The sequence below is a fragment of the Suricata suricatta genome, chromosome 5, assembly GCF_006229205.1.
Source record: "Suricata suricatta isolate VVHF042 chromosome 5, meerkat_22Aug2017_6uvM2_HiC, whole genome shotgun sequence".
NCBI lineage: Eukaryota > Metazoa > Chordata > Mammalia > Carnivora > Herpestidae > Suricata > Suricata suricatta.
In genome coordinates this window covers 93,223,516-93,238,797 of record NC_043704.1, presented here as the reverse complement: position 1 = coordinate 93,238,797, position 15,282 = coordinate 93,223,516, and the positions used below count along the sequence as shown (strand labels likewise).

The 15,282-nt window shown below is 38.0% G+C and overlaps 1 protein-coding gene and 1 pseudogene across 5 annotated transcripts in view; one reads left to right on the top strand and one right to left on the bottom strand.

Moving 5' to 3' along the window:
* PLD1 (phospholipase D1) overlaps positions 1 to 15,282 on the bottom strand; it is a 170,006-nt gene that overhangs the window by 89,538 nt on the left and 65,186 nt on the right. For all 5 annotated transcript variants that reach the window (XM_029939878.1, XM_029939877.1, XM_029939874.1 and 2 more), the window contains exons 9-11: positions 12,575 to 12,727; positions 11,365 to 11,514; positions 10,575 to 10,658 (exon numbers count right to left, since the gene is read on the bottom strand). In XM_029939878.1, the coding sequence (XP_029795738.1) occupies positions 10,575 to 10,658; positions 11,365 to 11,514; positions 12,575 to 12,727 (387 nt within the window). The remainder of the gene's footprint in view (positions 1 to 10,574; positions 10,659 to 11,364; positions 11,515 to 12,574; positions 12,728 to 15,282) is intronic.
* Positions 1,071 to 5,631, top strand: LOC115292499 (annotated as a pseudogene).

Here is a 15,282-nt window from a genome sequence, read left to right as displayed (position 1 = left end):
CCTTACTGGGTAAGCCACTTTTACTTGACCATTCTGTTAATCCAAGCCAAGAGTATCCTAACTGATAAACACGAACACCAACTTTCTATACCAAGGAACAATGCTCATAGGACCCTAGGGCTTTCTGAGCAGGAAGAAGGCAGGTTTGCTGATAGATGACATTTTTTTCCAGTGTAAAACTGGATCCCTGGGCTCTTATCTTTAGCAGAGCCACAGGCAGCTAAGAGAACAGTACAGTCATTTTTTTCCCTTGGGGGTTAGATCTGAAGTCAGTTTCTGAGTTAAATCTGTATGTGATGTAACTAAACTATGATGAGGAAAAACATTAAAAAAAGTACAATAAGGAAACTTTATCTGCTGAAATGCTAGACCCTGAAGAGCAGGAACAGATCGTGTAAGGATTAAAGCCTTATAGAATATAGGCTGGAATTCTGCCTTGCCAGAGAGTCCTCTGAGCATGTGAAAACAACAGGGTTATAAGGAGCTAAAGAGATTTTAAAAATCTTTTTATGCTCTATTTCATTCAGTCAATGAAAAATAAAGGTCCAAAGATGAAGTACCTAAAGGAAATACACACTGCATAAGACAAATAAGAAAACTGACAAATGGTAGGGTGTGTGCAATATAAAGACTTACATACTTAATTTAGTATAGGAAAGGAGCATAGAGGTAGCCCATGTCCAAACAGAGAAACAAAAATGCAGCAGTTGCTAGCAAAAGATCTAAAATGAATTAAAAAGTGGTCTGTTTTAGGTAAAAATGTACGTTGCTGTGCATTATTCACTATAGGTGAGAGATACCCAATAACATATATTCTTGCAATATTTTGATGTGCACATTAATTATAAACTCAGAGAAATTCTGTTTGGGAGCCACTTGTATTGTTATACCCTGGAATTAAGTCTTTATCATTCTCTATTTAATCTACAAGCATTTGTGTCCCCTGTATGCAGAACATTCTACTAGATGCTTTGGAGGATCTTAAGATAGTTCTAAAGGAGCCCTCAGTTTGGGAATAACGCATTAAAAGGTAAAAGACTAGTATTCATGCTTTAAACAAAGTGTAAACAATGGTCTCACTGGTGAGGAAAAAGCAGCCATGTGAGTTATGACTCACAAGCATCACTATGTCAGGATCTTCAGTAAGCAACCATTAGATAAGCAAAGTTCATTAGATAAGCAACGTTTTCTCCCATACACACATGCCAATGAAAAGTTTAATTTATAAATTAGGGACAGTAAGAGATTAACAATAATACCAATACAATAATGCAATTGTACCACTGCGATAAAACTGTAATAAAAAGTAAGTAAAACTGTGCAAAAAACTGTAATAAAAGTTATGTGAATGTGGTCTCTCCCTCTCTCAAAATATCTTATTGTACTGTTTCCCCCTTCTTGCAGTGATAGATGGTAAAATGCCTAAATGATGAGATAATGTGGGGTGAAAGGTGAAGGCACTGTGACATAGCATTAGGCCACAGTCACCTTCTGACAACAGTAAGAAGGAGAGTCATCTGCTTCTGGATTGAGGTTGATCTCAGGTAACTGAAACCACAGGAAGCAAAACTATGGATAATGGGAGACTCCTGCATGTAGAATGTACAAAACATTACTGAAAAAAATTAAATAAGATCTCAATAAATGGAGAGATGTTCATGAATTCAGGAAGAACAGAATTTTTATGTAGATCTAACCAATCGGGACTTTACCATTTTTTTCCCATCTGATTCATCAACCTGAAGGAGAACCCGGAAATGGACTTTGGCACAGGTAGAGTGAACCCAGGCAGAAGTCCTCAACTTCAGGCTTGAGGAGAAAGGAGGAGCAGCAAGGGGCTCAAAGCACCACAACATTGAGGGGTTGGAATTTTTTTCTCCAGCTAGAAAAGCTGTGGTTCCAAGAGGAAAATATAAATAAATATCTATTGCTTGGGTATGGACACAAGTGTCACTGCAGAAAGTGTGTAGCAGGACAGGGCAAATAAAGCCCCACTTTTCTAGCTAAAGAACTGGAGGCGGGGGTGGGGTGGGGAGAAGCTACAGCAAACCCAAAAATAGTAGAGAGATCTCCAAGAAAGCAGAGCTTAGGAAAGTAACCCTATTAAGTTCATTATGAACTTCTAGGTCACTCCCAAGATGCCCTTCCATGGATTTGATCCTAAACATTATGCCAAAGTTTGATAACTGAACTAAGAATTAAACCACTGTCAAGGGATGAAAAAACATCCATCATGCAAATGGGAGCAGAAAACAAAACAAAACAAGGTAGAAATCCTTATATCAGACAAAATAGACTTTAAAGCAAAGATTATAACAAGAACCAAAGAAGGGCATTACAAAACAATAAGGGGATCAATCCGACACACCCAACACTGGAGTACCTAAATACAAAAGCAAATATTAATGGACTTCAAGAGAGAAACTGATGGTAACCCAGTAAGAGCAGGGGACTTTAACACTCTATTCACATCAATGGATAGTTCATTTGAATAGAAGATCAATAATATAACAATGTATTTGAATAAAACATTGGGCCAGATAGACATAACAGATACATACAGGGCATTCCATGCAAAAACAACAGAATACATTTTCTTTTCAATGCATATGGAATATTCTCTAGATGAGATCACATATTGGACAGAAAACAAGCTTCAATAAATGTAAGAAAATCAAAATCATATGATGCATCTTTTCTAATCACCGTGGCATGAAACTAGAAATAAGTCCCAAGGAAAAAAAACTAGAAAAAACAGAAACACATGAAGACTAAACAATATGATACTAAACACCCAATGGGTCAATGAAGCAATCAAAGAAGAAATTTTTTAAAAAATGGAGACAAATGCAAATGAAAATACAGTGGTCCAAAATCTTTTGGACTCAATGAAAGCATTTCTAAGAGGGAAGCATGTAGTGATATAGGCCTACCTCAAGAAACATGAAAAAGCCCCAAAAAACAATCTAACCTTACACCTAAAGGAACTAGGAAATAAAAAGAACAAACAAAGCCCAAGATGAGTAGAAGAAAGAATATAATAAAGATGAGAGCAGAAACAAATGACCCAAAATCTATAAAACAAAAACAAACAATTTAAAAAATTTCAATGAAATCAAGAGCTGGTTCTTTGAAAAGATAAACAAAATTAACAAACCCTTAGCCAACTCACGAAGAAAAAAAAGTGGACCAAAATAAATAAAATAAAAAATGAGAGAGAAGTAACTGACACCAGAGAAATACAAACGATCATAAGAAAATACTTTGAAAAATTATACGCCAACGAAATGGATAACCTAGAAGAAATGGATACATTTTTAGAAATATAGTCTTCTAAAACTGAACCACGAAGAAATAGAAAACCTGAACAGACCAACTACAGGCAACAAATTTGAACTGGTAATCAAAAACTATCAAAAAATGAAAGTACATGACCAGATGGATTCATAGGTGAACACTACCAAACACTTAATACCCATTCTCCTTAAACTATTTCAAAAAATATAAGAGGAAGGAAAGCTTCCAAATACATTCAATGAGGCCAGCATTACCCTGATACCAAAACCAGACAAAAATACCACTAAAAAAGAGAACTACAAGCCAATATCCCTGATGAACAAAGATGCAAAAATCCTTAGCAAACTATTGGCAAACCAAATCTAACAATATATTTTAAAAAAAATCATTCACCACAATCAGATGACTTATTCCAAGGATGCAAGGATGGTTCAATATTTGCAAATCAATCAGTGTGATATATATCACATTAACAACAGAAAGTATAAAAACCATATGATCATTTCAATAGAGCAGGAAAGCATTTGACAAAGTACGACCTCCAACTCTCACCAAAGCAGGTTTAGAGGGAACACACCTCAGCCTAACAAAGCCCATCTATGAAAAACTCACAGCTGACATCACACTAGCTTTTCCTCTAGATCAGAAACAACATAAAGATGTCTACTCTCATTACTTTTATTCAACATAGATTAGAAGTCGTAGCCATAGGAATCAGACAAGAAAATGAAATAAAAGGCATCCAAATCAGAAAGGAAGAAGTAAAATTTTCATTATTTGCAGATGACCTGATACTACATATAGAAAACCCTAAAGACTCCATTGAAAAACTACTAGAACTAATGAATAAATATAGTGAAGTCATAGGATACAAAATTGACATACAGAAATGTTTCATTTATATACGCTAATAATGGAGCAGCAGAAAGAGAAATTAATAAAACAATATCATTTAAAACTGTACACACATATCAGTGGAACAGGATAGAGCCCAGAAATAAACCCATACTTATATAATGAATTAATAAATCTATGACAAAGGGGCAAGAATATAAAATGGAAAAAGAAAGTCTTCAGTACATGGTACTGGGAAAACTGGACCGCTACATGCAAAAGAATGAAACTGGACCACTTTACACCAAGAATAAACTCAAAATGGATTAAAGACCTAAATGTGAAACCTGAAAGCATAAAAATCCTAGAAGAGAGCACAGGCAGTCATTTCTTTGACATTAATCCTAGCAGCATTTTTTTAGATATGTCTCCTGAGGCAAGGAAAATAAAAATAAAAATAAACTATTAGGACTACATTTTAAAAAAAGCTTCTGCACAGCCAAGGAAATCAATAAAACTAAAAGGCAACCATTCCTAATCCACACCAGCAGGTGGAGCTGCAGTGAAGGTTTCTGAGTGCATTGGGGAGTGGGATTCCATCTTGCTCCCCAGTGAGACCCTGGCTGGAGGAAGAGGGTCAAAGCTTGGGTGCAGCCCATTGAGGGCTGTAGTTTAGTAAAATAGGAAAGCTACAAAACACTGCGGAGTGCTGGGGTATAAATAGACAGAGGAAAAAAGTTTCTCAAGTCAGTGCTGCACAGCACGGGGCAGATGCTGGGAGGGCAGCGTCCGCGCTGTCTCGGGAAGACGCACACTGGACCTTACAGTGCCACAGAAACCATTCGCTCCCATTGTTTGTTTTTTCAAAGGTTCATGTGAACAATGTGGTAGTGTTGGATAATCCTTCTTCCTACAACCCAGTCCAGTTCGAGAACTCCTTCAAGTGCATTGAGGACCTGTCTGAAGTCTTGGAATTGAAAATTTTAATTTCTATGTGGGCTCTGCAGAAAGTGAAGAATATGATTAAGTTTTAGGCTCTGTCTCAGTGGGCCCTGCTCCTGCAGGACGGCATGTGTTTGTGTTTCCGGCTGAGGCACCTAATCCGAGACTCATTCTGAGATGCAGTGGGTATAACAGTTGTGCTAGTTACATGCACCTATTGAGCAAGACTTTATTAGAGTTGGCTATTATGTAAATAATGAATATACTGACAGAATTATGGGGAAATCTGCCAGGAAAACCAGACTTTTCTAAGCTTCAAAGAACATTTTGGTATCTAATCCTAGAGTCAGAAGAGGCCACATTATATGGGAAGATAACACAGAAAAACTGGAAGAGGCAGAGAGCAGTAATCCAAATCTAAGATCACTTTTTTCAACAGATGCATTACTTTCAGCATCAAAGGGATGGATGGCTCATGTCAGAAAATTGCCTAAACATCATGTTAGAATCCCACATGGACTGCATGTGACCATCTGTCATCCCTTTAGTACAAATTAAGCTATCAAAGCACACAAAACTATTTTCCTGAAATTCCATAAGAACATAGTCAAGACACAGTGTGAAGAATTTGCTTAAAAAACATCCTGTAGAGAGTTTGTAAGAAAACCAGTGTTGGAGTACATTGTGGAAAATAAATACAACTATATTTAAGTAAGGAACAAAACAAAACAAAAACTCTAAAAGGCAACCTACTGCACGGGATAAGATATTTGCAAATGATGTATTTGATGATAAAGGTGTAATATATAAAATAAAGAACTGATACAACTCAACACCCGAAAAACAAATAATCCAATTTAAAAAAATGGGTAGAAGACATAAATAGACATTTCTAAAAAAAAAAAAAAAGAGATACAAATGACCAGCAGACACATGAAAAGATGCTAACTATGATGAGATATTACCTCACAATGGTCAGAATGGCTAAAATAAAAAACAAGAGATAACAAGTGTTGGCAGGAGAATCCTCGAGCACTGTTGGTGGGAATGCAAACTGGTGCAGCCACTGTGTAAAAGTATAGAGGTTCCTCAAAATGTTAAAAATAGGGGCACCTGGGTGGCTCAATCAATTAAGTGTCCAACTCTTGGTTTTGGCTTAGGTGATGAGCTCATGGTCATGAGTTCACGCTTCACACCAGCTCTCTGCTCTCAGTACAGAACCTGCTTCAAATCCTCTATCTCCCTCTCTCTCTGTCCCTCCCCCACTCTCTCTCTCTCTCTCAAAAATAAACAGACATTTTTTAAAAAGTTAAAAATAGAACTATCCTACAATGCAGTAACCATACTACTAAGTATTTACCCAAAAAATACAAACACACTAATTCAAAGGGATACATGCAACTCCATGTTTATAGCAGCATTATTTACAATAGCTAAATTATGGAACGAGCCCAAGTGTCCATCAGTGGATAAATGGATAGAGATGATGTGGGATGGTGTGTGTGCATGCGTGCGTGCATGCATACGTGCGCGTGTGTGTGTGTGTGTTATGGAATATTATTCAGCCATTAAAAAGAATGAAATCTTGCCATTTGCAACAACATGGATGGATCTAGAGAGTATAACACTAAGTGAAATAAATCAGAGAAAGCCAGCTACCATATGATCTCACTCATTTGTTGAATTTGACAAACAAAACAAACAAATAAAGGGGAAAAAAAAGAGATAAACCCCCCCCCAAAAAAAAACCAGACTGTTAACTACAGAGAACACCCTGATGCTTACCAGAGGGAATGAGGGTGGGACATGGGTCAGATGGGTGATAAAGAGTACACTTCTCATGATGGGCACTGAATAATGCACAGAACTGCTGAGTCACTATATTGTATGCCTGAAACTAATATAACACTGTACATTACCTACACTGAAATTAAAATTAAAACCTGAAAAAAATCTGGTTTTTAAAATTCTTCAGTTTTATTCATTCTATCATTTTCTGAGAGCTAAGTCCTTGAAACAGCACCAAGCACGGAAAAGACATAAAACAAACGTTCTTGTGGTTAATCCAGACACACGAGGTGGAGAACGCTCACTAATCGTTACATGGAAACTATCTCTTAGGACACCTTCAACATCCAGCTGAAATGTACCCTTCTTCGTTTTCAGATAGTCTGGGCTGTTTAATGAGTCATTATCTCTTCTAACTGGACAGGCTACCTCAGGATTTACCTAACTAAATCTATCCAAATGTGATTACTAATATATTTACTACATCAAAACAGTTCAATCTGCACTTAAAGAATCTTGCATCTAAAAGAAACTTCAAAAACTATAAAAATAAAAGGAACTTCAGACACCCCCCGAGCAGCAGGCTCCCCTGAGAGGCGACCTCACGACACGGGGGTCTGCCACAGCAGACGCACCTGGAGCCCAGCTGGCACTGGCACTTGCCAACGGTGTGACTGTGGGCAGTTTCCTTACCCTCCTCTAGAGTCTCACTTTTCTCAGCTATAACACAGCCCCTAGCACTTGTATGAATTTAACAAATAGTATTCTTGTCAATGTTACTTTGACACTGCCTTAGAAACTACCCCTTAGAGAGATAAACAAGACCTGCCCCAAGTCTGTAATCGTCAGGTCCCTAAGGTGGTCTGGGCGAAGACCCTTACCATTTCTCTCCAGCGTGCAACAGCGTGCCAAGCGGTCTCCAGAACCAATGTTTAATTCCTCGTCTACACTATCACCAGAATGATCCCTTTTAGAAAACAAATTTGATTAAAATCCCCATGCTTCAAAATTGTCAGTGGTTCCCTGTGTTCACAGGACTAAGTGCAAACTCCTTAGCAGCTCCGCTAGCGCCCCTCACAGTGTCCCCCTGACCCATCTTTTGGGTGCCGTCTCCACCTGCCATTCCAAAGGATGCTATGCTTCAGCTCCACACAACCTCTACCCTCCTCCAAAGGCTGTGCGCTCTCATGCTTCTAGGCCTTGGTCCTGGCTATCCCTCTGCTGAAAACATTCACCACCCTATCTTCATCAGGTCAACTCCAGCACTAAGCCCCAGGCCAGCCTCCTCTTCTGTGAAGCTTTGTAGGCTTAGTCATCCTTGCCCTGCCTCAGGGCTCCCTCCTTCCTCACAGCCTCCTGCTATCTTAGCACTCATCACTCAGTGTTCCCCCAACTGTTGTCTTCCATTTGACTTCTGACTCTATCTTGCTCCAGGGTAGGGGCTGCTTCAGTCATCTTTCTATATGGATGACCTAGTTTGGTATCTGTCACAGAGTAGGTGCTCACTAAATAGATCTGGAATGAATGAGTGAATAAGTGAATGAGTGAATGGCTGGGGGGTTAAATGAATGAATGGACAAAGGAACTGAGCACTAGAAGGTCCCAGGTTGCTTCTCATTTTGCTACACCCACCTTTGTTTGCATGTGATTATTTTATGAACCTATTAGTACGGTTTTCATGTAAGCACATGGTAGCTCTTGGATTGGATCAGAAGGTTCTACAAGACATGTGCGTCTTCTACCCATGCTTTTCACTCTCTCCAATCTGGACATGCAAGCTTTGGTTAAGTTTCTGATGCTGTCTTTTGTAATATACTTGCATGACAAGAATTTTCTTCACTTGTCATGAGGGAAGTTGCAATGAAGGTTTTATTTCAAAGGGAGTGTGGTAAAAAGATGTTATCCTAGAAGTCATAGAAAAGAAATAACCTGGTTTATTTTCTTTCTGACAGTAGAAAACATTCAAGGCTCCAACTCTTTAGATGTTTAAATGAGAGCCTGTATTTTAGTGTTCAGAACCTTCAAAAGAATATTATTTTCTTGCATAAAACATGAAAATATGGGCTCAATGGAAAAACCATTTTCAGTCTCTTTCATGTCTTCATCAAACTTTTAGAAATATTTTCTAAAGGAATATGGTACTATATTAAGCTTGAATTTATTCGTAAAAGTGTTTATAAAGTATTCAACCAAAGAAATAGCTCCTAAGTATGAAACATTTTTTATTCCTGGTAACTGAGTGAAGAGGCAAAATGTGACTATAAAAGCCAGGATTACGTTCCTCCACACACATGAGAATAAATAGGTTCAGAACATGATGCTGACCATCATACACTTTATCTTTTTTAAGTTTATTTATTTATTTTGAGAAAGAGAGAGAGAGAGCACGGGAGGGAGGGAGAGATAATGAATGAGCAGGGGAGGAGCAGAGAGAGAGGGAGGGAGAATTCCAAGCAAGTGCCAGCACAGAGTCTGATGCGGGGCTGGAACTTGCTAACTGTGAGATCATGGCCTGAGGCAAAATCAAGGTTGGACACTTGACCAACTGAACGACCCAGGCACCCCCCCACACACACTATATCTATTAACCCTAAATCAATGATTCTCAACTAAGAAGGACTCTACCCTCTGGGGGACATTTGGCAACATCTGAAGATATTATCACAAACTAGGAGCCTGCTTGGCATCTAATGTGTAAAAGCCAGGCTTGCTGATGGTGCTAACCAACCCACAATGCACATACCTCCCATAACAAAGAGAATGATTTGGTCCAAAATGTCAATAGTGCTGAGATTGAAAAAACATGCTATAGAATTACAGATTTCCAAATCACTAAGACAAAAGAGTAGAAGAGGATGAGTTCATATTTCTAATTCCTCTTCCCTTCCCCCAAAATCTAGAATCAGGAGAAAATACATTATGACTCTATTTTCAGTTTAGATGTGAAAGGTAGCATTTGGAAGGAGACAGGACAGGGAAAAACAAGGAGCATTTCAACAACCAAGTTCTTAGAAGGAAAACACATTTTAGACAGGTTCATTTCCACTGCAGACAATTTTGGCATCTGCAATGGGTTTTAACTGTCTAGGCAGATGGGTAACTGGAACTAAAGTCAAACTACCAAGCATGTACCAGCCCCAAGAGAACAATTTCACAAGAGCTAAGTGAGTTTTCAGTATGAGATTTCCAGTGGCTCTGAAACATCCTCTCATGGAGATTTGTCCAGGAGGCCAAAAAGTTGAAATCTGATGTATCCTCAAAAAAGCTGGGGAGGCGTAGTCAGTATCGAGGACATTTTAATAGTAATAGGCAAATGGGACTCTTCCAGCTTCAGAGACAACCCAGAAAGATATTTGCTAAATCTGGTGACTGAAATGCTGAATGAGGAAGGCACCCAAGGAAGATTATTTTCTCTCACTTGTATAACTGTTTGCACTGCAAAATAACCTTTACTAAAATGAATTGTTGAGTGTCTACTTCCAACTGGAAAGACAAAACCAAAACTGTTAAAACTAAGTATTTTAAGGATATATTTGGATGCCAAGGTTTTTGAAAAGACCTTTCACTGAAGGCTATTCCAGTTAATTGGCTGAGATTCTGGCCAGACCATCTACAGGTACTGTTGGTTTTTGTAACGTACGGTTCTGGGACAACACAACTGCTTTATGTTTCTAAACAGAGACCTCAGACAATCCCCACAGACAAATACTCACCACCAATCCGTGATAAAAATCTCTTCTTGTGCCTCTTCCATCGCATTTGCCACATCTTCAAAATATCCTTTGGCATTAACGTACCTGAAAAAATGAGGAGTTCTGTTTGTTTGTTTGTTTCATTTATTTTTGTTTTATAGAAACCAAGGAAGCATATCTTACAGCAAAATGAAAGATGGAAGCCGCTGCCTGAGTTTCTACAAAGCTACCAGTTTATTTGGCATAACTGAAAACCAAGGACTGAAAATGCCATCTTCCGTCAACTAGCAGCAAGTATAGTAAGTAGACAGAAGGAAGCGACTGGATTCTGCTGAAAGCACAGCACATTGGTCTCATCATCACATGAGTCAGATGAACTCTCTCATCCTGTTGAACTCACACCACTGTTCTTCTGAAACTGAAAACAGACCAGTTTCCAATCATGGGCAGAAAAACCATGCAATGCTTTTTATTTAAAAGAAAATACCTAGCAAGTAAGTTTTCATCCTTAAATTATGGCTAATAAATTAAATAAAATTTCATTCGTATCATTAAACAATGTATAAAGTTAAGCTTTTAAAATCAAAGTTCAAAATCTAAAGCTAGCTGTCTCAAGCTCACGGTAAAAATCTTAAAAACAGAAGTTGGAAAACTGATCTATTCTCAGGTAGTCCTTTAAAGAAAGGTCCTTGTTAAGTATAATGCATAATATCTTGCCACGGCCTCTAAAACTGATTCCAGATGAATTTAGACCCGCTATTTTATTAGATACTATGACTATGTCAACAGCCTTAGAGCAAAATGATCTTACCATTTGGCTAATGTATTCTCTTGGATAGCAGCATAGGACCCAAATCGATGGTCTTTGAGAAAGTTGGTACCATATTTCTGGATGAATTCTTCTATAGCCCCTCCCCACCACCGAGCATGTCTATAGCTGTTGCATTTTAAAATAAGTGTCCTTCAAAGAAAAGGAAAATGTGGAAAAGAATGATCACTCTGTGGTCTGTCTCTTTAAAGAAATTTAACAATTAAACATGTGCCATTTTGTTTTTACAGTGTAGCAAACACGGGTTGAAAATTTTAAGGAAAGAGTTTCTTCCTTTCATCCAAAAAGCAGACTTCTGAACATAATCAGCAAGCTTTTAAACTATATATATAGCAATATGGCAAAAATAAATTTTCAGGTTATTTACTCACTCCTTCATGCTAACGTGCATAAAGGTATTTACTATGACCTAGAGCTGTACCAGGTTGTGAAGGGATAATCTTAAACCTTCTACTGTCAGAGAAGATCAGGAAGTTCATCTTTTCACAGACATACATGCACAGTCACACAAAACACATACCAATATGTATTAGAAAGGGTGTGCGTGTGTGTGTGTGTGTGTATGTATATATATAGAGTCAATGTGTGAAAAAAGAAAAATATATATGTATAATATATTCATATATATGACACTGAGCTCTATAGAGTCAAATGTATATATAGAGAAAAATGACAACACATATTACATAACTATAGTCTTCCAGAAAGAAACATTTATCAACACACACACGCTCACTAATAAAATCTATCATGAATGTATGCTTGAGTATCCTTTCAAAGGATCTTTCTTAAGACCTATCTGTAAATAGAATTTTTGCAAATCAAATCACATTTTTATGTTAACTAAAGGATATCAATTTATAAAGTTTTATTTCTTAAAAATGTGAAACTATCACCCCTTAATTTATCTGTTTGGCAAATCGGTATTATTAAGCAGTTAATTTTATTAATAGGCATGCATTTTGTTAAAACAAACATAAATCAATACATGCGATTGTTTATTCTGACTGTTGCATCTTGAATATTTAATTCTTAAAAATATATAGAAAAAAGCAATTTCATTATTTTTGATGGAAGGTGAGTTCTAAATAACAATGTTCTAACATTTAAACGATTTTACCTCCTTCACTTAACATTGGGAGAAAAACTATGTTTCTGAGAGAAATCTTTTTAAAATATTTGACATTTCTACCTTGAAAGATTATCAATTCGGAGCCCGTATTTTGTCTCTGTCTCCTTCTTCCCCACCTTGATCTTGAATTCTTTATCTACCAGCAGGACAAAGGCGATGGCACCGCTGTCTGGTTTCATATACAGTAAAAAGGAATCTTTCACTATCAACCACCTGTAAGAAGGTAACAAGTATTTTTAGAATTGTGTTGAATGACTAATAAAAACAACAAATTATGACAAGCTAGGCAAACGCTCCAGCAGACTGTAAATATAAGATTTTTTTTTACATGGAGGATTTCTTTTTTAAAAATCACCATGAAACAACAACAAAAACTAATAGGAAGTCTATTATATTTTCCTAAGAAGTACCGGCACCAAGCAATTCAAAGTGATGTATTAGCTTTCTATACACTAACGGCGAAGCCTGAAAGAATGCCCCCAACATCGGCAGGTGCTGCGTGCAGGGTGCACAGCAGGGGCCCGAGCTGTTGTAAAAATGGAAATGCACTAGGAAAATGTTTGCTAAAATAAACTATCATAAAAGAGGCAAATAAGTCTCTCAGTAGATAAAAATCATCCTTTAAAAATAACCCAGTGAACACCTAATACTCTACATACTGTTTTTCATTTCAAATGACTTGTGGTTTTGAGGTGCCTGGGTGGCTCAGTCGGGTAAGCATCTGAGTCTTGGTTTCGGCTCAGCTCATGATCTCAGTTTGTGCGTTCAAGCCCCACTTTGGGCTCCACACTGACAGCTTGGAACTTGCTTGGGATTCTCTCTCTCCCTCTCCCTCTGCTCTGCCCCTGCTTGCTCGCTCGCTCTCTTTCTCAAAACAAACACACAAAAAAATCAAATTAGTTGTGATTTTAAGGACTATTCAAATAAGTGATGTTCAATAGGACATGATCTCTCAAAAATATGTATGTATTCAATATATATTTGAGAGCTTCATAGTGGAAAAATATACTGATCAGCTGGGAGTTAGGATAGAGGTGGAAACAGCACAGAGACTTCCAAAGAGCTTACTAGGCTAGTGGGGTGCAAACAAGGTACCAGAAAATGGAGAGGTAGTGGGTGTAAGGAGGAGGGAGTCCCTAGTTCTAAGAGAAAGGGCTAGAGGTACTCTCCCAAAGACGTGGAGCTAAGCAAGGCCAGAAAGGATCCTATTAAATAAAGCCCAAAACAGGATGTCAAGGTGTACATCCCACTTTAAGGAAAGAGTTGGCAAAGGCACTGAGGTGTGGGAACGCTGCATGTGTTGGGAGAAATTTGGTGAGGCCGGGGCCTCAGGGAGTATAGTGAGGAAAAACAGGCAAATGAGTGGAGACAGGGGACAATGGACATAGGCCACATTGAGGAGGGTTCGATGGAAATGCTCAGGAGGCTGATTTTATATCACTGAACCAGTGTTTCCTAAACCTGCTTTGCTATCAGAATCTCTTGAGACGTTTGTTAAAAAAAATAATAGATTCCCAGGCCCCATCACAGATCCATTAAAAAGGCCTGACATTCTGTGTTTAACACACATTCACACACACACACACACACACACACACACACACACACACATACACACACAAAGGGGTCTTATTAAATAAGAGAATCCTCATGCCCCGGCAAGAAATAGGATGATAATATCATTGTAACTATGTTTCAGAAAGAAAGGTGTGAAGGGTAAAGAGGGACGTAAGGTGCAGGTTAGCAAGCTACTATAATAGTATAAAATAACTCTTCTTATACTTGGCTATGAATATGGGTATCTAAAAATGCAGATTCGGTGGCTACAGAATTCTTTGTCTTATCAAAAAGATAAGAAATAACAAGTGTTGGTGAGGACATGAGAAAAGGGACACCTGGTACTCCTGGGAATGTAAACTGGTGCAGCCACTCTGGAAAACAGTATGGAGGTTCCACACAAAAAATAAAAACAGAAATACCAAATGATCCAGCAATTCCACTTCTGAGTATTTACCTGAAGAAAACAAAACACGAATTTGAAAAGATGTCTGCACCTCAAGTTTACTGCAGCATTATGTATAACAGCTGAGATACGGAAGCAACTTAAGTGTCCATCAATGAATGAAAAAAGAAAATGTGGTGGAATATTACTCAGCCATAAAAAAGGATCTTGCCAGTTGTGACACAGAGCTAGAGAGGATATTACAATAAATGATAGAAGTCAGACATAGAAAGATAAATACTGCATGATTTCACTTATATGTGGAATCTAAAAAACAAAACAAACAAATAAACAAAACAGAAATAGACTCATAAATACAGAGAACAATCTGTTGGTTACCAGAATGAGGAGGGGTGGAAGGACAGGCAAAATAGGTGAAGGGAATTAAGAGATACAAACTTGCAGTTATAAAATAAATAAGTCATAGGGATGCAAAGTACAGCATAAAGAATACATTCATCAGGGAAATACAAATCAAAACCACACTGAGATACCACCTCACACTGGTCAGAGTGGCTAACATGAACAAATCAGGAGATTATAGATGCTGGCGAGGGTGTGGAGAGACGGGCACCCTCCTACACTGTTGGTGGCAATGTAAACTGGTGCAGCCGCTCTGGAAAACATTGTGGAGGTTCCTCAAAAAGCTATCCATAGAACTCCCCTATGACCCAGCAATAGCACTGCTAGGAATTTTCCCAAGGGATACAGAAGTGCTGATGCATAGGAGCACATGTACCCCAATGTTCATAGTGGCACTATCAAC